Source organism: Pithys albifrons, chromosome 1, assembly GCF_047495875.1.
Source record: "Pithys albifrons albifrons isolate INPA30051 chromosome 1, PitAlb_v1, whole genome shotgun sequence".
Taxonomy (NCBI): Eukaryota; Metazoa; Chordata; class Aves; order Passeriformes; family Thamnophilidae; genus Pithys; species Pithys albifrons.
In genome coordinates this window covers 97858299-97883580 of record NC_092458.1, presented here as the reverse complement: position 1 = coordinate 97883580, position 25282 = coordinate 97858299, and the positions used below count along the sequence as shown (strand labels likewise).

At 41.7% G+C, this 25282-nt stretch overlaps 1 protein-coding gene across 1 annotated transcript in view; it reads left to right on the top strand.

Moving 5' to 3' along the window:
- Positions 1-1671: 1671 nt before the first annotated feature.
- Positions 1672-25282, top strand: part of GUCA1C (guanylate cyclase activator 1C) — a 41180-nt gene continuing 17569 nt past the window's right edge. The window contains exon 1 of the mRNA XM_071572567.1: positions 1672-1875. Coding sequence (XP_071428668.1) covers positions 1672-1875 — 204 coding nt within the window. The remainder of the gene's footprint in view (positions 1876-25282) is intronic.

The window sequence follows — 25282 nt, the reverse complement described above, 5'->3', positions numbered from 1 at the left end:
AAGTCCTGCAGTGTGCTTTTTTCTCCCTTCTGTACCTCCTCAGCAGCACCGCCCTGACTGGCTGCAGACTCTTGTTTATGCAATGTTGTTACAAATACGTGTTAAAAGTCTGTTCCAGTGACAGTCCAGCTTAGTGTCCTTTTGCAGTGAAGGCTTGTACCTATTTCTGAAAAATATTTTGTAAATCTTATCTTACATAATTAGCATGTCACAGCTCTCTGCTTGCCTAAAGAATTAGACTGAGTTCAAAATGCTGCATGACCACGTAAACCTGCATGCCATGGCATAGGTCCTGCCCTAAACCTCATGCAGCATGAGCAGCCTGCCCGTCAGGCTATGCCACCCTCACTGCTGACACCCCCCAGTTTCTTTGCAGTTTTAAGTAGTTTCTTTGCAGTTTTAAGATCAAATTCATCTCTCATGACTGTTGACACCTCTTTTGCCACTGAATCATCATGAACCTAAGCCCAGACGAAAATTCATTCCATGCAGCTACACAGCACTCCAAGGCAACCAGACCGTCCTCTGCAGAGAAATGCTGCTCAGGTGATGCTCTCTGTCCTCTTGTAAGACACCACTGGAGTGCCACTGGTGAGACAACACCTTTGCAGCAGGCATAAGTGTCACAGGTGTATTTTTACATTCTACCATAACTATTGCATACCATAGTATACACTGTAAGGCTTAAATGCTGCAGTAGACTTCTATGTACTCCAATACAGCATAGATGTTATGACACTACAAGTTTCCACAAACAATTTGAATCAGGAGAAGCAGCAGTACTGCATCCCCTGTACTGCTGACCACCCTTCTCCACTTTTGTTGTATATGTTCTCTTGTAGAACCCAATGCTTAGTGAGACCAGGCAATGCAAAAATGTAAATATTATTGTCTAAAGCTAGCTATATGAATTAGTATTCAATGTTATTGCAAGCTTTTTCCTGAAGTTTTTCTTACACGTCTTCCCAAGTGCAACCACAAACACTCATCTGGCCTAAGGGAATGGAAAAGATGGGATTGAAGGAGCAGTGTCAGTGAAGGAGCAATTTTTAGAACAACAGTAGCTTACAGAAGACTTGGATGCTTGTAGAACTGTTGTCTAAAGACAATGGCAAGATTTTTATGCTTAGTGTACAGCTGCTTTGAGTTTTTTTCAGGTTATCCAAGTTCAATCGTGTTACAGTTTTGACTTTTAAGGTAAGACTTGAATCCAGATGTATACGGAAGTAATAAAAATGAAAAGTCAGTTATGACAAAGCAGCTGCACAAAATGTATTCAAGTATTAAAATGGAGTTGAAGCTTTAATTACTAAAATGAAGGTTTAGAAACTACTCTAAAAGTTCCTGCATGTTGCTTTTTCAATATTCATCCAGTTTAAACAGTTTTAGCACCACAGATGCCAGTACAAGATGAGAAATGGTATAATCAGTTCATCTGAGGCTCTGCAGACTGACTGTGCACAAAGACCGTAATCAGCTGATAAAACCACAAGGCACTAAAACTGGGCACCAGTAATCTTGCTAGGGTGCTATATTTACTTAGTCTATCTTGGTAGCGATCTGTAAGAGGTTTAAAGTAGCTCTCAAAGGCAGTGTTGGTGTTTGAATGATCATTGTTGGGAAGCAAGAATCAACATTTTGATGAATAAATACTGAAAAAGTTTATCTGGTATGTTTGATGCAATGGGTGCTGCTGGATCAGCAGATGACATTAATGCTATGGAAATTCACCATTGGTACACAAAATTTATGAAGGAATGCCCATCTGGACAACTTTGTCTGCATGAATTTAAACATGTCCTGGATCTACATGGACTTACCCCGGAAGCTGACAGCTATGTTGATCAAGTATTTCACACATTTGACATGAATAAGGTAAGAATTCATCCTTGACTTCCTGGCTTTCTTATGGTTGTATCATTTGATGTGCCCAGCCACGTGTCTCAGAGAGCTGGGAAGGCTCCTACTCAGAAATAATGAAAGTGATTCAGACATGGTGCAATAAGAAATTATGAGCAGATAAACATGAGTGGCAGGAAAACAATTTTGAATGCTCTGTTCCCAGTACATTTTGCCAATTTGAAAGTTGCATACAGTTATTCTAATACATGTTATGTTTTCTCATCTTTGAAAGCCAAATTTTTATTATTATATTTAGTGTGCATTAATAACTGTTTTTTTATTTATATAACTGCTTGAACGATCTTTCTAAAGTACTATGTGTTTGGCTGGATTCATAAGTATTAAAGTTTTACGATTATGCAACATAGACACAACATGATTTCTTCTGTCATGGATTCATTCTGAGCACCTTCTGTGGCTTAATTCAATCCCCCTTTTCCAAAGACACTCCTGTCTGGTTTAGATTCATCATCCCAATTTTACTGCTTAACATTCTATGTCATCCTAAATATACATCCAGCAGGTGTTAGCTGCATTGCTGTCTGATATTCTTCAAACTCCATGTTCATAAAAGTTCCTTCTAGCCACGAGATTCATACACAAGACTGTGCCTTGTTATTTTCCCCTTAAGCCAAAGTAACACTTTCTATCAAATGCTACTAGAAAAGTAAGAGTCATCTGTAATTCCTACAAAAGTATTTGTCCTTGACTCAAATAAGGTTTAGGCTGAATTGTCAATAGTACAAACTCAGCTTTCAGGTAATAGAACAGATGAGCCCATCATGGTATAAAAAAATTAATTTTAAAAAAAAGTGTTCTCCATCCACATAGAGATATACTATGAAAAGTATGAACTATCAGAGTTCAGATATACTATGAAAAATGTATTTTTACATTACACAAATTACTTTAGTGGCAAGTTAAAACTAGTCCAAATAGTAGCCAAAACTACTCCAGACAGTTTCTAGTTCCAGAAATGGCCTTTCTGTTCTTCGTTATTCATAATATTTGTTTAAGAAAATGCTGAGAGTATAAGGTACTCTGTGTGCTTTTACATACAACATTAAGGTTTTTTATGGTGCCCAGCAGACTAAGAATTCCTAGAGTCAGTACCTCTGTTACACTGTTTTCTTGTTATGCATATTTACACACACACCTTCACTCAGCTTGGTTTTTCGGAATTATGTTATTTTTTCTTGTATAATCTTCAAGGACTGTTCTATAAAATCAGGCTTATTGCATGTTCTTATCTTCCAGCCACCAATTACCAGATGGTTAAACATACTGGAATTTGATTGAGTAGCATCACCTAACTCAATAAATATACTAATTACAGATGACGAGCAAACTTCCCATCCACAAACATGGAACTTGACTGGCAGAAATTGTCAGCTTGCTGTGTTCTTTTCAATTACTAAATCAATGCACTAAGTTCCCCACTAAAGCTTTATCAGTGCTAACCTTGGGCAACATCCTTGGACACTGTCTGAGCTCATCTGGAGCTTTTCCACTTTAGCTTTAAAGTGTACTGCAAAAAGCTCTTCACACTTCAATGGTCTTGAAAAGCATATTTACAAAATTTTTTTAAACAAATACTTTCAAAGTAACTAGTGACTTGAGGACACTTCAGAAAGTTGAGCCTGCAGCTGATTATAGCTGCTTTTCAGAAAACTGGACTATGAAACAAAAACTTCCTGAAATCAGGCTTCTGTCAAGAAGACAGCATACCAGTGCAGGGCTGACCACATGCACAGGGAAACTGAGCCTTTGCCATAATTAGGTAACTGAGGGTTTGGAGAGAGAGGAAGTAAGTAGACTTCAAACAGTTTTGTGCCAACAGAAAAGCCTGGGAGAACTTGCTGCTACTGCCGATACTGGTCTCTATATTTGGAAAATATCTATTGAACTCAGCAAATTGTGCATCCATTATAGGCAGACAGCACAGAATAAATCAGGTACCAACTTTCAGGGCACGGTTACTTTTCACCTTACCCCATTCAGCTTTGTCTACCATTTGCAGTATTTGCAATACTATGTGCAATCAAAATTGTAACAGTTTTCTTCACTTGTTTATTGTACTTACAGAATCAAGAATATACCTATAGACACTGTTTATTCTAACATTTGACATGTTACAGTTGTGAAGAATACTTATATCTGGGTTATTTAAGTGTACCTTTCTGTAAGGAAGAAACATTTTGCAAATGTAGCTACTAACTCTGTATGAAGACAAGCCTTAGGTGTGCCCTGAGACATGTCTAAACAGAGAAAGATCTCTAAAAAGGTGGTGAGCTTTGGGGATTTTAGAGGTTTGGTTTGTTTGTTTGTTTGGTTGGTTGGTTGGTTGGTTGGTTGGTTGGTTGTTTGTTTCAATGGGACAGCATTTTTTGGGTGATTGGTTTTTTACAAGCTAATAATTGAAGGACCTTTCTCCCAAATCCTGTAGCTTTTCACCCCAGGAGGAGTTTGTTCAAGTTATCTGATGGATATTAAGATGTATGCCTTAAACTTGCCAGCTTATGTACACATCAAAGTTCGACTCTTACTACCAATCAATCTCTCATCTCCTTCTCCAAGTTCCCCGCAACGTTTTAATCCATTGGCATATTTCAACCAAACTTCAGAGAGTTGGGACTTCGGTTAATTAGTTCCTAATGTTTTCATAAAATTTGACAGCTGGGTAGCAGGGACACACCCAAAATGAATGCCCCACTGATGCAAAATTTAGCTTTTAGTCATTGTTTTAGGCAACAGTTGGCTGACGAAATGATCAGGCACGTGTTTCCTTTCGCCTGGCAAGGATACAGGGTGGAGCTGAGATACCAGGATGTGAGGACTTAGGGGACAAAAGATATAGTTTGTACTAATGTAGGCTTTTGTTTTTCTGTTCCCAGAAGGGTTTGTTTAATTAATGTTCCATGTTAGATGGAGAAAGATGTTCCATTTTTTTTAACAGTTTGGAAATCTGCCCGCCATTTTAATGAAATTTAACAATGATTTGGCCTTTAGGGCTTCATAAAATACACTATAAAACTGCTTCTGCTAGGCTTATAACCTCATTATTTAATAATAAACTCCCACTAAATATCTGACATTCATTTCCAGTTTTGCTAGATATTGTAACAATCCTCCATTAGCTACTGTAACCTGAGGCTGGATTTCATTGTGTATTTTCTTAACTGAGGTGTTGCTCAGCTGCAGCAGTAGGACCAGGAAAAATTATTTAGAAGGCAGAACAGGAGTGGCCCATTTAGAACTGTAAAATACATAAGATTGTATAGTCTATATACATTTGCAGATGGAAATAATACAAAGATTGTGGCATCTACTTCCAGATAAAAAGGCTGGCAAGTTTAAATCCTTGTCCAATCTATTTATATAATTTAGTGACTGGAAAGGCTTAAACACTTAGAGAAATGAATCAAGGTAACCAGAATATTTTACCTGAATGATTGGGTTGTCCCTTTTTAATAACAGAAAAAAAAATCTATTTTTATGAAATAGTAACAGTATAATTTTTAATGAAAAAGCAACAGTATAACTGCATGATTCAGATATAACATAGCATCTAGATAAGCTGTAGCTCAGTTTTTCTCTTCTCTTGTGAAAGCCTCACTGGAAAGCCTGTGGCAAACAAGAACCAAGACCTTTCAAGCCACATGCCAGGATTTCATAAGCTTCCCCCTTGGGATTCACACTGCGTCTGTTTAGTTTGATATGATGCGTATATTTATCTGTTGTAATTTATGTTTCCTGTGAAGTCATTCTATGGGGTTTCAGGCTGGCTTAGGGGACTGATTTACATAAGAAGAAGAATGAGCTGTTGGTGTACCAGCTTGCCAAGAGTAATACATTTGGGACTTTTATGTCTTGGCATTGGCTTTCTCAGTAACAGTATCCTTATATTGTTTTTGATCATTCTGACTACATCAACACTTCTGACAAGAGCAGGGTTTATGTGTAGTACAATCAAAAAATCATTTGTCTTCTGGATTCTGGTCTTAATACAGAAATCCAGCTCAAGAGTCCTTACCATGCCTAGCAGAGACAAAGGATATTACTTCAAGATGACTCAGCTCTTTCCAAGTTAGACGAATCAAGTCTCTCTGCCCTGCCTTATGTATCAATGGAACAACAACGTATCTGATTTAGTCAGTGCAGAACAACTCTTAACAGAATACAGATATTTTTTTAATCAGTTTGTGGAAAAGAACTACATGTAAATCAAAGTTCTGAAGTGGCATAACATGTACAGGTGTAAAAAGTCACTGTCATTCAGACTGTCTTGTCCACAGCAGTGCAATTGAATTTTGAAGTTGAAAATTTCAGCATTAGTTTTCTTTTGTTTTCTTCCCCATCCATCCACCCCTTTTAAATTCTGTGCATTTTTTTTGTTCTGCTGGAGGATCAGATTTTGTCTGTTGCCATGATGGTAAAAATCACTGCCAGATCTTTGATGTTACCTGATGAGGGAAAGAATTTGTCATCTAATTTCTTATAGCATGTATTTGGCATTTAGGAAGTGAGATTCCAAGCAAACAACAGACCTTGGTGTCTGAAAGCTTCTCCCTGCAAGGTGCCTCCATCATCTTCCAGGTTCTATGATACTGAAAGTGTTATGCTTTAAATATTCAAACTTCTATCTCTGTATTATCGGAAAACCCATCACTGGGACTGTGAAAAGAAAGCGTGTGTTAAGTGGATTATGCAAATGAAGCAATCTGATTACTTTTTAGTGCCCCCCCCCCCCTTACTGTTTTAGAATTATATACATAAGGACAAGTTTCTAATTTTTTTAACCTTAGGATTATATGAAAAGTGCTTATCCCATGCTTAGTTTAGATGGGATGTTAAATCAAGTATGTACTTTTGATTGTAGAATCATGAAGCATCTATTCTCAGCAAAAAGTCACCTTCTTGAATTTCGCTAGCTCTGAGTTATATCCTTTCTTCAGGTTCTGATATGTGAATTTCACCACTGTATTTAAATAACCTGGTATTTTCTGTGAGAGGCTGTCAGAACATTTTTTTTTAATGCTAATGATGCTCTATGGTCTGTTTGTACATTATTTCCTTCAACTGGATGAATACTTACAGGCATACACCAGAGTCACCATACACATCACTTATTTACAGGATTTGTGATTCTTCCTGCTTTACAAGGGGTTGGATGTAAAGTTCTCCAAGTACAGGTCCAGCAACACCATTTCATAGTTTGGGAAGCATTCAAATTCATCTTAATGCATTTTTCGTGCTAAGTATTTTAAGTTTAGCAAGAGTACCAAGGCTGCAAACCTGACACAGGCTCTTACAAACATGAGAACAAATGTCACATTTTGGCTTCAAAAGAATCCCTGCAAAAGCATGTCAAAGAACATGTCAAGGTCATTCCACACAAAGAGAAAGACTCACCTATTGACAAGCTCTTTAAAAATTTACTAAGTGGGTTTGTTTACTTGCATATGGGGCTAGATGAAAGTTTTAAAACTCTCTTTTTCCCCTTTTTCACTACTGAAAGGTTGTGTGAATATTTTTGTCTTCCTCCTCCTTTTTAAAAATTACTTTCCTCGCCATTTCCAAAGCAAAGTCTGTTCAGATCTACTGAGCTGCATTTTCAGTTACAGTGAATCTTCTCTAGTTTTCTTCTTTATTTTGTTATTGCCATTTTTATTCTTATTTGGAAAGATTTTAAAAGAGTAATGTAGCTGTTTTATTTTCCTATCCACCTCTTTAAAAAAACAACTTTTAAAGCTGAGCAGTGGAAGGAAGGTAAATTTCAATGATTGCAGAGATCAGAAAGAAGACTTTGTTACTTCTAGAAGATAAATGGAAAGTATTGATTTAAAGAAAAACTAGATATTCATAGAAAAGCACAATTTTATTACGGCCTGGCCATGGCCAGGGCCATGCAGGGAGCCCATGCCCCCAAGTATGTGTCCCCAGGTATACAAAATTCAGCCCTTTTTAAGGAATTAGCTCCAAATATTATCTGTTACAGGCACTCTGTAGATTTACTTCATGGAATTATACGTTCTGTTGTTTATGTCTTATGTTGTTTACTATTTTTCATCCCCTCCTGTCTGAGTTCTGTTCCCCTCCCCCTCTGTGTTAGAAAGCACTTCTCATGTGCTTCGAGCTGCTTCTCCATTCAAGCAAGTCCTCTTATCTTGGTTGCACATACTCAAGTTAGCTCTAGTTCTTTTTTTTTATCTTAACTGCCCACCTCTTGGGCTAGCCCTATTTGCAAACAGTTACATTACATTACATTTTGCAAAGTCTCAGCAAATTCAAAAGCCAGGAAAAATATAGTTAAATTTTAAGCCATATTATTTTGTCTTTGTTTCAAACTGAGAAATGGAGGGGGAAAGTACAGTTAAAACAAAAAAAACAACAAAACAGGAATAGGCAAGACTAAGTAGATAGCAGCTTTTCAGAAGTGGGAAGAAGCAAGTGAAATGTAATATAAGGAGATGGAAATAAACGTTCAAAGAGTGGAAGGAGGAAATAATGTCACATCTCTTTGTACGTTAATTGAAACCTTTGTGGAACTGAAATGCAAGTTGCAGAGAAAAAGTGTTGAAAAGACAGTTAAAATCTTAACAAGAGATTCATTCTTCATCAGAAAATGGAGCTGATACTTGGACAAAAGCAACATAGGGGAATAAATGTGTTTGTTTGCTCAGCTGCAATCAGAGGGAGAGGAGGTTGGCAGTGACTCAAGCCCTCGAGGTGTTTCTCCACAGGGCCTATCACTCCACTGGCCCAGAAGAGCACTCAAACAGGGATTACTAGACAGAAATATCTCCACGCTATTTAGCAACCACAACCAAGGTTTGACTTACAAGCCCGGGCCACTAGGAGATGCTCAGTGTCTGCTCAGTTTGGGGAAGACTCCAGGCACCCGGAAAGGAAACGTCTTCAATCAAAACAATGGTACCTAATTAGGGAAGACAGCCTCGCCTTTTAATTAAATGTTTGCTGATGACTCTGTTAGCTTGGGTTTCGCTTGTTCGAAGTGCTTAACTCAGTGGATATTATTGCTATTAGGAGGGGGGGGGAAAGAAAAAAGAAAAAAAAGAAGGATGCTTTAATATCAAAATAATTTCAAATAGCTGTGTTGTGTAGGCAGATAAAAACAGGAAGCTGGCATTTCGAGTTGCTTAAGGACCTATGTGTAACATTATTAAGTGGAAAAATCCAATTTGTCTAAGATGAAATCCTTCATTAAAACAGCCTGTGGCATCAAAATGTTGTTGGAGCAAGGGCAAATTTGGAGATATTGCTCTCAACATAAAGCTTTTTGAGGATGCCTTCCTTCAGTTTATCAGTATGCAAAAGTTCAGGAACTTCTTTTCCTCTTATTTCTCCCAACCAGGATGTGTCATTGACCTCTCAGGTCTTCTCTGCATGTGAGGATTCTCTCCCTTACTTCTAATAAGACCACTGAAAAGCAACAGTTTAACAGTGCAGTTACTCTCACTTGCAGTTCTTGATGCCCACCAGGCAACGTGCAGCCCAAGCTCTTGCCAATCCTGAGTTCAGGAAAATCAGTGAATTTGCAAGAGCTACAAAAATGAAGTATTCCTGACTTTTCCTCCTGACAAAGGTGGATGAATCTCTTTGGCAACTAGAAAGCTTGGTGAAAATAAAAGTTTCAGCAGTGGGCCCTCATTGTGTAGTCTTGAACCCCAAAGGAAAAATGTAAAGTTAGTATCTCAGAGCACTTCCCATAATCATTAAAACTGAAACAACTGCACTACAAGGGTTCTGTGGGAAGTACAAGACTTGTTATTTCATTATACATGATCTGCTCATTATTTATAGATACTGGAGTACTGTACCATATGGGGCTAACAAGACCCACAGAATCATGTCTGTAATTGGCTTAATGACAAAAACCCCCACCCTAAACTAGACTGTGCACAACTAAGATAAGCACAGTTGATTATTTCATCACCAGGACATTATCACTGGGCTAGATTCATAATCCCCATGTCAGGAATAATGAAGCAGAAGTACAAAAAGAAATCAGGCTTCTATAGATGTATTTTTAAATGGTCACTACCTTCTTTTTTGGTTTAAAATCCATACACAAACTCAGAGTTCATTGTTTGTATAACTATAGAAGCAGGCACACAAGGAATGTGGCTGTGAGCTAGCAAAGCTGTGCCAGTGTTTGATTAGTGTTTTCAGTAAGAGAATAACTAAGCAATTGTGTGTCCCACAATGGTGCCAGAATTGAAACACATAGAAAGCACCAATGACCTCTCTTTTTCCTATCCCTGTGCTTGAATTAGCAAGAATTTGGTTAGCCCTCTCAGCTCAGGCAGATAGATTAAGGGGTTTGTCCTCATTGGAGCAAAAGCTTTCTGGTGTATGAAAGGGAGGAAAACAATCCTTAAAAGCAAGCTACACTCCGATGAAGATAGAAGAAGGAAAGGCCAGTTTGGCCCTCCTCCTTTTGCTATATTAGTTTATTCAGTTCAGCTCCCTATTGTTAACAATTTTTCTATTTGTATTTATAAAAGTAGAAATGCTCCAATGCCTTGGCTTTTGAAACAGGTGATTTCTGTAGAATTTCTACCATCTCAGCACATGCTTTGCCTGTGAGTTTATCAAGTGCTGTCAAACTACATAGCAAGTTATAAATTTTGGTCTTTTTGTGCACTGTAAAACTCACCTTTCTATTTATGTCAGATGTTATATCGGCTATTATACACTGTTCCAGTTCCCTGCTAGGGGTGAGGGATGCTGTGAGACTGAACTATAAATCAGATCATTTTCTACCCAGACAGTTTTGCTGTCTTTTACAGGTATTTTAGTTATTCTTATTAAACCAAAGAGATTTTGAAATCAGGTATTACCTCAAAAGCATTCCAACTTTAACTTAACATTCTCTTAAAAGTTATTTACCAGAATCTACAAAATCTGACAGAAGTCTGACTTCTAAAGTCCTGTTTTTAAGGCAGTGCAGCAGTCGTTCCTGTGTCCACTCATCATGAGAACACTTTCCCAAGACTTGCTATTTGGAAGCAACTACAAGAAGAAGTGTGGGTTTTTTCAGGGAGAGAAAAAAGGAAGAAGAGTAGAGAGATCAATATATGTTAGCAACTCTCAAGTGCGCCTTGGTGGAATCCTGTGAATAGTGTTTGCACAAGATCATGTGAAGAGATGAGACTGAGTTGTCCAAGTGCAAGAGGTAAATAATGTAAAAGAGGAAGGATGACTAGCACTGGGTGAGTTATTGATGGACAGTTCTTAATCTAATCATATCATGTTCCTGGTACCCTGCTGTCTTGGTTTCAGCTCGGATAGAGTTCATTTTCTTCCTAGTAGCTGGTACAATGATGTGTTTCGGATTTAGCATGAGAGTAAACCTGATAACACATTGATGTTTTGTTTGTTGCTGTGTAGTGTTTATCCTAAGTCAAGAACTTTTCAGTGTCTCATGCTAAGCCAGTGAGAAGATACACAAGAAGCTGGGAGGGAGCATAGCCAGGACAGCTGACCCCAACTGACCAAAGGGATATTCCATACTATAGACTGTCATGCTCAGTATGTAAACTAAGGGGAGTTGGCTGGGAGGGGCCACTTTCTGCTTGGGGGTGGGCTGGGCATCCATTAGTGGGTGGAGAGCTAATGTATTTTACATTACTTGTATCTTTGGGAGTTTATTCCTCTCTTGCATTATTATTATCATAATTCACTTTATTTTAATTCAATTATTAAACTATTCTTAACCCACAAGTTTTACCTTTTTTTTTCTATATTCCTCTCCAGCCCACCAAGGTGGGGGGCAGGGGTGAGAATGAGAGTACAGCTGCCTAGTACTTAGTTGCCAGCTGGGGTATTTGACACAAAGACTGGTTATTCCTTTAGGAGCAGGGCATGATGGCTGAAGAAGAAAGTTCGGGATTGTTTCAGACTGTGCACCCCTGTAATGGTTTGACCCATGGCTTCCTCAGTAACAATTGTATCTAAGGAAGTTACAAGTATTCCACACATGTCTTCTCGTAGCAGTGGGGGAGTGGTTTGGTTCTTACTTCCCGGTCCTTGGCTGAGAGGCTGGAGGGAGGTGGTTGAAGTCTGGTCCCTCTGATCCCTGGTGTTTCTCCTGTCCTGGGTGAGATTGTTTCATTCTTGTTCCCCTTCCTTGACAACCTGCGACATTATTGGAGGTTCCACCGAGATACTGACCTTGAATTGTTTTGTAAATAACTCTCTGTTTAGAGAACAGTGGCCGGGAGAACTGCCAACTGAAGTGGTATTATCAAAAGAGTATCTTTTTGTTATAAACAAGGTTTTTGTTTGGGAACAGAGGACTCAGGCATAAGGTAAACAATAGAAAGAATGGTTTTCACCCTTTTTAGCAAGTACCTGAGAGGTACCAGAGGAGGTCAGTCCAACCATGCTGGCATGGCCTGGCAGTCTCTTGTAGTGTTAAGTGTCTTTCTATTCTTTTACATACTGATGGTGCTAATGTTTACTCCCACTCTGAGAGGTCTCCTAGGGACATACCTAGGTCTGCCTGATAATTGTCATCCATGTAAAGCCCTCCTGAATCTTGACATTAAAGACTTGTTGACATGTGACATTAAAGGCCTGTTAAATTATGACATTAACGGACTATTGAGAGAGATCCCTACTGTTACAATTGGTCCCAGTTATAACCTAAATTGTGTTGTGACAGCACTAGTGTTTATGAAGGTAATGAAACTGTTGTATAAGATTGGAAGAATGCTGGCACTTTGTTGCTTCCCTTGTTTCAGACCTAAGAAAGGCTATGCCTCTGGGGGACTCGCTGGAACATTGGAAGGGGCTTTGGACAGGCCTGTCCCTGGGTGGGATGGGGCTTGGTTGGATCTTGGTAAAGTGCTAGGGCGTATTTCACCCCCCATTAATTGGAAGTTCACGTCAGAACAAGTGTGTGACTCTGCCGAGGTGGCCCGCTGTTTATCAGAAGAGTGTTTCTCCTACAAGGACCCATGTATGCAAGTCTCTGCTTTGTGTTGGGGCCTGGCTAGTGCTTATCGATGTGCCATGAACTACTGTCACTGGCTTGAGGACAGGATAGAATATGGAGATATGCCGTCCGAGACCCGTGTAGTCCCCGTTCAGACTACCGAAAGCGGAGTCCAAACACAGCATGAGGTCAAGGCTGTTTCTGTAGAGACCCAAACTCAAGCAGCTGAAACAATATAGTCTCCGTCCGCTCTGTAGAAACCCAGACTCAAGCTGCAGACCCGGACATGGCTATCTCCGCTGTCCCTGCTAAAACTACAGTTGAAACTCAGACTCAAACAGAGGCCAACAAAGCCCCCGTTCACTCTGTAGAGACCCAAACTCAAGTTGCTGAAGCTAATACAGCCTCTGTTTGCTCGGTAGAAACCCAAACTCAGGCTTCAAATCTGGACAAGGCTATTTCTGCTGTCCCTTCTACAACCACAGCTGAAACTCAGACGCAGGCTGAAGCAAATACAGTCTCTGTTTGCTCGACAGAAACCCAGACTCAGGCTGCAAATCTGGACAAGGCCATTTCTGCTGTCCCTGCTACAACCACGGCTGAAACCTAGACGCAAGCTGAAGCTAATACAGCTTCTGGTTGCTCTGTAGAAATTCAGACTCAAGCCGTAGATCTGGAGGTTGCCATCTCTATTAAGCCTGCTAAGACCACAGTTGAAGCTCAGACTCAGGCCGACGTCAAAACAGCTTCTATTTGCTCTGTGGAAACTCAGACTCAAGCTGTAGATCTGGAAGCAGCCATTCCTACTAAACCCACCAAGACCACAGTCGAAGCTCAAACTCAAGCCGACGTGGATACAGTTCCTATTCGCTCTGTGGGAACTCAAACTGAAGTTATGGACCGGAAGATTATCATTGCCCCCATAAAGAAGAAAACAACGAGGACGAAGGAGACTACAAAACCCATAGAGCCACCTCCGCAATTGGAACAAGAAGAAGAGGAACAAGAAGAAGAAGAAAAAGAAGAAGCAGACGAAGAAGCAGCTGCGAGAGAGGAAGAAACTACTGTGACGATGGAAGGAGCGACGGCACAAGAGGAAAGAATAGTCACAGTAGAAGAGGGAGCAGCCGCCAGAGAGGGAGGAGTGGTCACAAGGGATGGGGCACACCTAATGGGACTGGGGGCACGTCCAAAAGAGACCAGAGGCATGCCTGGAGAAAGGAAAGGGACGGTGCGAGCATCCTGGGATAGAATAACATTCAACGATTGGTGCTCTGACTACATACGCAAGTACCCAGTGGAGGAAGAGAGGAGGTCAACGCGCTTCCGTCAGCCTGAGGAAGGACCGTTTCAGCCTCTCCAAAGGCAACCCTCCTCTGGAGGTATGATTCCACCTCCCCATACTAGACCTACATTTGAGGGAATAGATGACCGGGGAAGGCCCTTACCCCGGCCTTCCAAGGACTATGTGCTACCTCCATTCATCAGACCTGATGAAAAACGCAGGAGCTCCCTTTCACAGGGTGCACGAGCTAGGAGTCTTTCCCCACGGCTCGAATGAAGTAGAAGTCTCTCTCCACAGCGTGGGCGACGTAGGAGCCCATCCTCCCGGAGTGAACACCATAGAAGCTCGTCCTCACGGCGCGAACAATCCCCATCTTCGCGTGAGAGGGTCAGAAAGGAAGTGAGAGAGGTTCCACGAAGGAGTGGAAGAGTAAAAACACAGGTAGAGAGAATAGTACGTGGGAGAGATGGACAGGAAACAATGAGGGAAAGTGAAATTATACGATCATTGACCCCAAAGGAGATTCGAGATATACGAAGGGATTACAGTCGGTGGCCCGATGAACGCATCCTCACCTGGCTGGTGCGATGTTGGGACCAGGGGGCCAGCAGTCATGTGCTGGAAGGTCATGAAGCACAACAATTGGGATCTCTTGCCCGAGACCGTGAAATAGAACAGGAAATGGGACAGGGGGAGATGGCATCCAGTCTCTGGACCCGAATCCTCCGTGCCGTGAGGGCAAGATACCCATTTAAAGAGTATTTGGTGAGTGCTCCAAGAGAGTGGAATACTGCAGAAGAAGGCATCCAGTATCTGCGGGAACTGGCCATGCTGGAGATTATATACTCTGATCCAAATTACTATGACATCTTGGTCCCAGAGAAGATGCCATGCACACAGCCGATGTGGGATAAGGTGATGAATGGGGCCCCTAAGTCTTATATGCCGTGTCTGATATCTGCATACCCTCTAAGTATGGACGAGAATGAGATACACGTTGATAGAATGTGTCACTGGATACGGAGAATATCGGAAACCATGAGAGTCCCCTCTAACTACCAGCATTCTTCCCTCTACAGTGGGGAAAGGGTAGGGAGGAATCCTAGACGCTCTGTGTATGAAGAAGAACCTAGAGGCAAAGGTTCTAGAGGTCGCAAAGAAAGGTCTCGTTCTCATTCTCATTCAAGTTCCTCTTCCCGTTCTCGGTCCCGTTCCTGTTCTCCGTCCCGTTCCCATTCTCGGTCACCTCATGCAGCACGAGGGAGAACTAGAGGCCACCAGAGGAATACTAGACGCTCTGTGTATGAAGAAGAACCTAGACACAGACGTTCTAGAGGTTGCAAAGAAAGGTCTCGTTCTTATTCTCGTTCCAGTTCCCGTTCTCGTTCCTGTTCCCGTTCTCCGTCATCTCATGCAGCACGAGAGAAAACTGGAAGCCCCAGGAGTAAGACACAGAGTGAGCGTAGTGTCTTATGGACTGTTCTGCGTGAACTAGGGGAAAACATGAAAAAATGGCACGGTGAACCCACCTCCAAACTTAGAGCCCGAGTGCAAGAATTAAAACGGGAAGTAGCTGGCAAGAAAGCTGTCCACATAGTTGAAGCAAAGACCCCAGAAAAGAAACATCGATCTCCGAGACGCAAAAGAAACAACTCCCCCCATGCTGATGAAGGAGCCTCTGACAGAGCATCGCACACTTCAGATGGAGAATGCTCCGACCAGGAACAACAATAGAGGGGCCCTGCCTCCTGCCAGGAGGAGGAGAGGGACGAGGATAATAATCGGGTTTACTGGGCTGTGTGGGTTCGATGGCCTGGCACATCGGATCCTCAGAAATATCGAGCTTTGGTAGATACTGGTGCCCAATGTACATTAATGCCATCAGAACATGAGAGTACAGAGACTGTGTCTATTTCTGGAGTAACCGGAGGGTCTCAGGACCTGTCGGTGGTAGAGGCTGACATGAGCCTAACAGGAGACCAATGGGAAAAGCATTCCATTGTGACAGGACCAGAAGCCCCTAGCATTCTTGATATGGACTATTTAAAAAGAGGACACTTTAAGGACCCGAAGGGGTACCGGTGGGCTTTTGGTGTAGCCACAGTGATTGAAGGAGAGTCCAAACAGTTGTCTACTCTCCCTGGTCTCTCAGAAGACCCTTCTGTTGTGGGATTACTCCAAGTCAAAGATCAAGAAGTACCGATGGCCACTACAACTGTACATAGGTGACAGTATCGTACAAACCGAGATGCTGTGATTCCCATCCATAAAATGATCAGGAAGCTGGAGAGCCAAGGGGTGGTCAGCAGAACACACTCACCCTTCAACAGCCCTATCTGGCCTGTACGTAAATCAGATGGAGAATGGACACTGACTGTGGACTCTTGTGGCCTGAATGAAGTTACGCCACCGCTGAGTGACGCTGTGCCAGATATGTTGGAGCTCCAGTATGAGTTGGAGTCCAAAGCAGGAAAGTGGTATGCCACTATTGACATTGCTAATGCGTTCTTCTCCATTCCTCTGGCACCAGAGTGCAGGCCACAGTTTGCTTTCACGTGGAGGGGCGTGCAGTACACCTGGAACCGATTGCCCCAGGGGTGGAAACACAGTCCAACCATTTGTCATGGGCTGATCCAGGCCACATTGGAGAAGGGTGAGGCCCCAGAACACATCCAGTATATTGATGATGTCATTGTATGGGGAGACACAAAAGAAGAAGTCTTCGAAAAAGGACGAAAGATTATTCAGATTCTCCTCAAAGCTGGTTTTGCCATCAAAAAGAGCAAGGTCAAGGGACCTGCCAGAGAGATTCAGTTCCTTGGAGTGAAATGGCAAGATGGACGTCGCCAGATTCCAACTGATGTCATCAATAAGATTGTAGCAATGGCTCCACCGGCTAACAAGAAAGAGACCCAAGTGTTTCTGGGAGCCATAGGCTTCTGGCGAATGCACATCCCAGAGTACAGCCAGATCGTGAGCCCTCTCTATTTTGTGACCCATAAAAAGAACATTTTCCAATGGGGTCCTGAACAACAACAGGCTTTCAAGCAGATCAAGCAAGAAATCGCACATGCTGTGGCTCTTGGACCAGTCAGGACGGGACCAGATGTGAAGAATGTACTTTATTCCACAGCTGGAGATAAAGGTCCCTCCTGGAGCCTCTGGCAAAAGGTGCCTGGTGAGACACGAGGGCGACCACTTGGTTTCTGGAGCCGAAGCTACAAAGGCTCTGAGGCCAATTACACCCCTATGGAGAAGGAAATCCTAGCAGCATATGAAGGCATACGAGCAGCCTCAGAGGTAATTGGTACTGAAGCCCAGCTTTTCCTGGCACCTCGACTACCAGTGTTAAGCTGGATGTTTAAAGGAAAAGTGCCCCCTACACACCATGCCACTGATGCCACGTGGAGCAAGTGGATTGCTTTGATTACACAACGTGTTCGAATTGGGAGCTCGAATCGCCCTGGAATTCTAGAAATTATAACCAATTGGCCTGAAGGTGGGAACTTCAGCCTGGCAGATGAAGAAGAGGAAGAGTCAGTGAGTCGAGCTGAAGAAGCTCCACCATATAATCAGCTGCCAGATGAAGAAACACGTTATGCCCTTTTCACTGATGGTTCTTGCCGTATCGTAGGGAGGAGCCGGAAGTGGAGAGCAGCTGTGTGGAATCCCACCCAACGGGTGGCAGAAGCCACTGAGGGGAAAGGCGAATCGAGTCAGTTCGCAGAACTCAAAGCTGTCCAATTGGCCCTAGACATTGCAGAAAGAGAAGGATGGCCAAGGCTCTACTTGTACACCGACTCATGGATGATAACAAATGCTCTCTGGGGATGGCTAGACCGGTGGGAGAAGATGAATTGGAGGCGTAGAGGGAAACCCATCTGGGCTGCAGATCTGTGGCAAGACATTGCTGCCAGAGTAAAGAAACTGAACGTGAGAGTCCGCCATGTAGATGCCCATGTGCCCAAAGGTCGAGCCAACGAGGAACAAGATAATAACAGACAGGCAGACCGAGCTGCACAGATTGAAGTGTCACAAGTAGATCTCGATTGGCAGCAAAAGGGAGAATTGTTCCTAGCTCAATGGGCCCATGATGCTTCAGGCCATCAAGGCCGGGATGCAACCTATAAATGGGCGCGAGACCGAGGGGTGGATTTAACCATGGACACTATCTCCCAGGTTATCCGCGATTGTGAAACCTGTGCTGCCATTAAGCAGGCAAAAAGGTTGAAGCCCCTTTGGTATGGTGGACGCTGGGACAAGTATAAATACGGAGAGGCCTGGCAGGTTGACTACATCACATTGCCACAGACCCGCCAGGGTAAGCGCTATGTGCTTACCATGGTTGAAGCAACCACTGGATGGTTAGAGACATATTCAGTACCACATGCAACGGCCCGGAATACTATCTTGGGCCTTGAGAAACAGGTCCTGTGGAGGCATGGCACTCCAGATCGCATTGAGTCAGATAATGGGACTCATTTCAAGAACAATCTAGTGGCCACTTGGGCACGGGAGCATGGTATTGAATGGGTATATCACATTCCATATCATGCACCTGCTGCTGGAAAGGTTGAAAGGTGCAACGGACTGTTAAAAACAACTCTGAAGGCACTAGGTGGAGGAACCTTCAAGAACTGGGATAAGCATTTAGCCAAGGCCACCTGGTTGGTTAACACCAGAGGCTCTGTCAATCGAGCTGGTCCTGCCCAAGCAGAATCCCTCCACACCGTAGATGGAGACAAAGTTCCAGCGATTCACTTGAGAGGCATGTTAGGAAAATCTGTCTGGATTACCCCTCCCTCGGGCCAAGACAAACCCATTTGTGGGATTGTTTTTGCCCAAGGGCATTACCTGGTGGGTAATGAGGAAGGATGGTGAGATCCAGTGTGTGCCCCAAGGCAATCTAGCCTTGGGGAAGAACTAATTATGTGCTTTGAGTTGTGTTTTGCAGGAAACCAGACACGAGATGAGAAAAACCCAAACAAAGCCGGTATCCCATGATGTCCAACGATAAGGCAGCCCTAAACTGTGGACTAGGCCTCAACTTGGAACTGTGACTCTAACCAAAAGGCAATGGACTAAAGCTGAACTGATGCTGGTGTTGATCCTTGATGACAAGACATCTGCCTTGAAGGACCGCATATGGACTATATATATATATGTGTGGGATATAAGCAAATGCAATAATACAAAGATTGCATGGAAAGACCAGTGTGGAATAAGGGGTGGAGAATGTAATGGTTTGACCCATGGCTTCCTCAGTAACCATTGTATCTAAGGAAGTTACAAGTATTCCACACATGTCTTCCATGTAGCAGTGGGGGAGTGGTTTGGTTCTTACTTCCCGGTCCTTGGCTGAGAGGCTGGAGGGAGGTGGTTGAAGTCTGGTCCCTCTGGTCCCTGGTGTTTCTCCTGTCCTGGGTGAGATTGTTTCATTCTTGTTCCCCTTCCTTGAGGTTTTTAATTGTGTTTGTTTTGATTCATTCGGTTTCTTTGGGTTGGGTTGGTGTCTTCCCTATTTTCCGGCTAATCAATCCCCTTTTCTCCCTTCCCCTCTCCCCTGGGGGGTGGGATCCTATGTATTGTGTATACAGCGTGGTTTTTAAATGTTAGTAAATATAATTTATTCTTTTTATTCAGTTCAGTTTCTTTAGAGTGCGTTTCTTTTCAGTTTTTTTTCCTTTCCTTTGCTGGGAAGGTTCTGGGAGGGGGAAGGGGGGCCAGTCCAGGGTTGGCAACAGCTAGGCCAAACCTGCGACAACCCCCAAGAAGTTTGTCTGCTTATTTCCTTTCACCTCCTTTTGTCCTTAAATCCTCTTCATTCACCCTCACTGCTCTAGCTGGCACTCATCTGCAGATAAGATGCCTCCTTGGCATGTGTTTTCACTCCCTCTCAGTCGCTGGGTCCCACAGCAGCTCTAGAGCTGACATATCATCTCTGGGGGAAAGACAACACCCCAACTACCCAGTTTGCTCTACGTTCTTTGCCTACAGAATCAGTTTTGGCTAAACTGATGTCAATGTCTTTAGTTTTCTGTTTGATCTTCAGAAGTTCATAGGTATCCAAGGAGTGTTCAAGCTTTTTTACTTGTATGCTGCATTTTGAATTATATGATATTAAACTTAATTATGTCCTCTTGTGAAGAGAGCTGTAGCACAGACCACTAAGTGTATGGGAGTCCTCAAAAATGGGCCTGACCCTATAAGATATTGATTTCTCTCTGGCTGAAGACAGGCTGAAGGACGGTTGCTGTTTTCCGTGGGCACCCACCACCTCACAGGACTGTGCTCTTTAACTCCACTGTGTGATTATAAATGAAAAGAATGAGTGGCAGTACCTTTTTTCTGCATCATTAACATTCTATATATTTACACTGGTATTTATAGCTCCAAATTTCTTTGTCCAATAGTAAAGTTCCTGAGCCGCTCATCTCCTTGTATAAAAGCTAATCAGTACAGAAGTATTACTGATACTTAACTCCTTCCCTGAGCTTACAGAGGAAGAAGGAATTCAGCTCATGAAAGCTATAAAATAGCAAGAGCAAAGAAACCTGCATTTAATTCACTTATCATACTAAAGTGATTCTTTCTTAAGAAGTTAAAGATTGCTCTTCCACTCAGGTTCTGTCACAAGGCTGGTGGCCAAAATTTTGTGTTATATCTAGAAGCCCATGCTGAGAGGGAGGAAATAGGGTGCAATTGTACATAAATGCAAGATAACACACAGCATACTTACGATTAAAAGTACCTCAAGGAGGAAACCAAAGGGCTCAATTTTTGGAAAGGCTTAATCCACTTACAGCAAAGAGTATGTAATGACAGCCATTTCTGTTTGCACTCTCAACCTTTTCCATCCTTATTTATGGCAAAAATTATAGCTATTCATTACAGGCAATCTAGGATTAGACTCTTTTGTATTGCTAATGGTTTTTATATAGTTCAAAATCAATCCTTTTTAGGATCTCCTCATTTTTCTTTTCATAACATGCATGTTTGTCGCCAATGGGAGAGTCACAAGCTACAATTTGAGCATGGTGGTTTTTGCTACCACTTGAGCCTGATTGTGAAATCCCATCTATTTTAGAACTGGGCATTAAAGGTAATCGCTCGTGGCTAAAGATAGGTGCTCAATAAAAATAGAAACTTACGCTCTAAGATGTTTAAGGTGGCCATTTAAAAGCCATATTAACCTGAGTTGTGGTCATGAGCAAGACTGAACCTGAGAGACAGAAATGTGAATAGAGACAGTTTCTCTGTAATAACATGGGTTCCCAAGAATCAATACCAAAAGATGCCCCTGCACAGATGCACCATTATTACAGCAAATTTATGAGAGAATGTCCATCTGGGATGCTTAGTCTGCATGAATTCAAGAGACTTTTAGATCTTCCAGGACTGGATCCACAGGGAGAGCTATACATTAAACGGGTGTTTGAGATCTTTGATCTGAATCACGTAAGCCTTCTTTTCTTTATTTTATTTTTTTATCTCATGCTATTGCTTTGTTTGTGATCTGTGGTCTGCAAGGTTGTCTTTGTGCTCTGCTCCCAAAACTGCTGTTGTGAACTGGGTTGTCATTATGGTGCACTAGAGGTGAAGAAATGGGACTGCTTTGAGAGCTTGGAGTAGGACTTTTTTAGTATTCTCCAGGGGCACTTAAAAACTGTCAAGAAACAATTCTGAAAATGAAATGTAATTTCCAGTTCATGGGTTATTCTTCTATCCATTGCTTATTCTATGCTTGTATTAAGCATATGAAAACATACGTATTCTTGAAGTTACCAGGTTCTTACAACAGTGTTAGACAGAGGGGAAATATGGCCTGCACTTAAATGAAGATGAAGTGCAGTGTAGATAAATGGATTGTCTCAAAGTACTATATTGAACCTGTGGCAGAGAGGAAAATGTAACTCAGATGAGGTGATCATACATGGTGTACAAGTCCAAACAGACTATCGAGTGAAGAGGTCAAGAAGTTTCTCCAGGCTGTATTTCTAATTTACCCTCCCTGCTACTGCAATAACTGCTTGTCATTGCAATCAGCTCTCTGTAATGTAGCTGGGTTCCAGACATATAACATATACTTTCCTTAGCTGAAGACATGGTCATCTGGTATTTCTGTGTAGCACCTTTCAGTAGGTGTAGAAGACCTTAGTTGGTGTGGCTGTGGAGGGAAAGGGCAAAAGATATCAGAGGATTTGACAACTGACAGATTGGCAGACAAGTGTGGGCTGTTTTCTAAGTCTGTCTTGAGCAGTGCCTCATGCTTGTAAGGTCCTGGAGCTGGTGACCTCCAGCCGTCCATACATTGCAATGCTGCAGTGTCCTGGAGCACTGCCTGTCAGCACATGCTCTGCAGTGTTGTGAAACCTTCAGATTTCTGAGACCCTCAGATGCTGTGTTAATGTAAAAGTGAGGACAGTGAAATAAAAGCAGGTTACAGAAAGAGCATTTGCCCACTTTTAGTTGCTGTGGCAGTGGCCAAACACATTTAACACAGGCATTATATGCTAAATGTTGCTTTTCTATCTGGTGTTACATAGCTGTGTCACCCTGCTCTTCAGGTTGTCATCACTCATATATGAAGCAGTTAAGTTGCCAGATATCAAAGCAACTTTCCTCATAAGAAGTAGAGGACAAATGCTTGGGGGAACTCAATATGTGTTTTAAAGGTAGATGGACAGATGTAGATGTATAATGTTGAGAACAGAGAGACATGAGATGCTGCACCAGGATTGCCATCTGGAGAACATGCTGCCTTTTCAGCATGGCTTTCAGGATCGCTGTCCTGAAAGATCTCAGCTGCTTCATCTGTGTGTCTGAACTGGCTCTTTTAATGGGAAACTTCTTGCTGCATCTTTTTGAGCTTTTGTCATCATCCTTATCTTCCTGAGATAAACTAAGATCAATACAGGCTAAAGAACGGAAAAACAGGGTAATGAGTAGGATTTCAGTCTCAAAGAGAAACTGCTTCATCACCCATCAGAGTGCTAACCATCACACCTTTCAGGAACACATCCTTGGAGAGCAGCAGGGTATGGCTATGTAGCAAACACAAAAGAATTCTCCTACTGTCTTTCACCTTGTCTGTATTTTGGAATTCTTGGAGTTGTAGTTACCAGACCAAGGAGGGGTGGCCTGTTTGATTACAGCAAACTGGGTGGGTTGGAATGCACTTTCTCTGCCAGAGAAGGCCATGTGTGTCCAGATGGTGCCTTAGCACAGCACTTCTAGTCCCTACAGATACCCTTTTTTCAGGTGTTTCACATCCAAGTTTGCTGAAAATTTCAGCTCTTCCTGTAATATGGAGTTGAACCGTTACAGCAAGAACATTCCAACCTATAGATCAGTTTCCAGGCTAAAAGAAAAACTAGGAATTAAGCCCTCAGAAAAATAAAGTAGAGGAATAGCTATTAAAAAATTATAGCAACCAGAAATCAAGCTAGAGTGCAGCAAGGTTGTGAAATCTATGCTGATCATTAGCCTGTGAGTATTTGTAAAGGTATGTTAGGTTTAGAGAGGATCAGCCTGGTTAGGGAAGGATGTCAGGCAAACAAAATTAAAACCAGTGTATTCGAGATGTTCAGACATTTTTATGCAGAAAAAAATAAAATGGAAAGGAACAATATAAGATGTAAGATTTATATTCTGAGCCCATAACATCTTTTTACAGAGCTTAGCAGATCTGTTTCATTTTAATATCTCTTCAGTGCAAGTATTCCTCTTACCATATAGCCTTTTTCTTTTTCCAGCATTGCTAACACCCCTCTGTTCTCTCAACCTTTTTTCCCTTTATTGCCACAATTAATAATCACTATGATTAGGGAATACTTTTAGAAACAACAAGCATCAATCAAACACTTTTCAAGTACAGGACTGTGGTGATTTTTATTTGATTTACCTGTGAATAAAGGGGCAAGAGCCCAGTCTCTCAGGACAGGAAAAAAGGAACAGTTTATGTTGTTGATAAGATAAAATAAGATGATCTCTTTATTCCATAAAATTCCTATTTGTCCTATAACCTTTCTACAGCTTTTTCTCCTCCCCAGGATTTTTGGCAGAGATGTAGACTTCGATACTGAAAAGTGCTTTTTAGTTAAGTACAGATGTAAGAAGAGTGGTCAGTGGATGGCTGACTGGGAGTCAGACACTGTGGGCTCTGAAATCACATCATGATTGTACAAATAAGGATACAATATCTTTCTATTTAGGCTACATTGGATGTAAGCGGTTGCAAGCAGAACACACAAATTCAGAAATACTTTAGACATTTGAGTTTTTGCTTACATTCAGTTCCTTGAGTACTATAACAACTTCTCAGGTATGTAGATCAAAATCTTATTTATTTTGCTATGGCATTCTTGTCTGGTTTTTGTTTTCCAATAAATAGGTCATTATTCCAGTGAGTGGTAAAGTATGCAAAAATTCTTGATAGAAATTGTTTTCTTCCTCTTAATAGTACCCTTTATATGGAAGTGCTGTTATAATTAAACAGCTACCATAGTCACAGAATATCTTGATCAAAATATAACCTTCTCCCATGCTTCCCCCAGCTGATTTTTTGTAGATCTTTTACCTTTCTAATAATGGTTTAATAGTGGGCTTTTTTAGTTTAAAATTGTTATAACTTCTATTGCTTAGAGTTTAATTTAAGAGCATATAGTTTAGGGACTAGTTTACAGTTGATCTAAATCTAAAGCAAGTCATTAGGGAAAACTTGAGTCATTTAATATGATCTTCTATTCTCAGCATAAAAGATACTTTTCTTATGTAGGCTTCCATTTTCTCAAAATAGGAACCTGCTCAGAAAGCTCTGATAAAGGTTTAGCCCTGAGATTAATCTACTATTCCAACTACAGCAGCCTAATGCCTTCTGACTTAAGCTGAGGACATACATGCTTGGAGGTATTCTATCACAGAATAAGATGATAAAACACTCTTGGAAAGTTGCATAGACTTCTTCCTCTGTGTTTCATGTGTGCCCAGTTAAAAACCTCTAGCATGTAAGGTGTGGAATATTAACAAGCGTCACGGGATGCCAATGAGACTGTGGCAAGGGAAGGTAATTACTGTTGTGACTTGCATTTCACCTCCTCATTAGCCTTCCTGCTTCCAGATGAAGCCTCTTA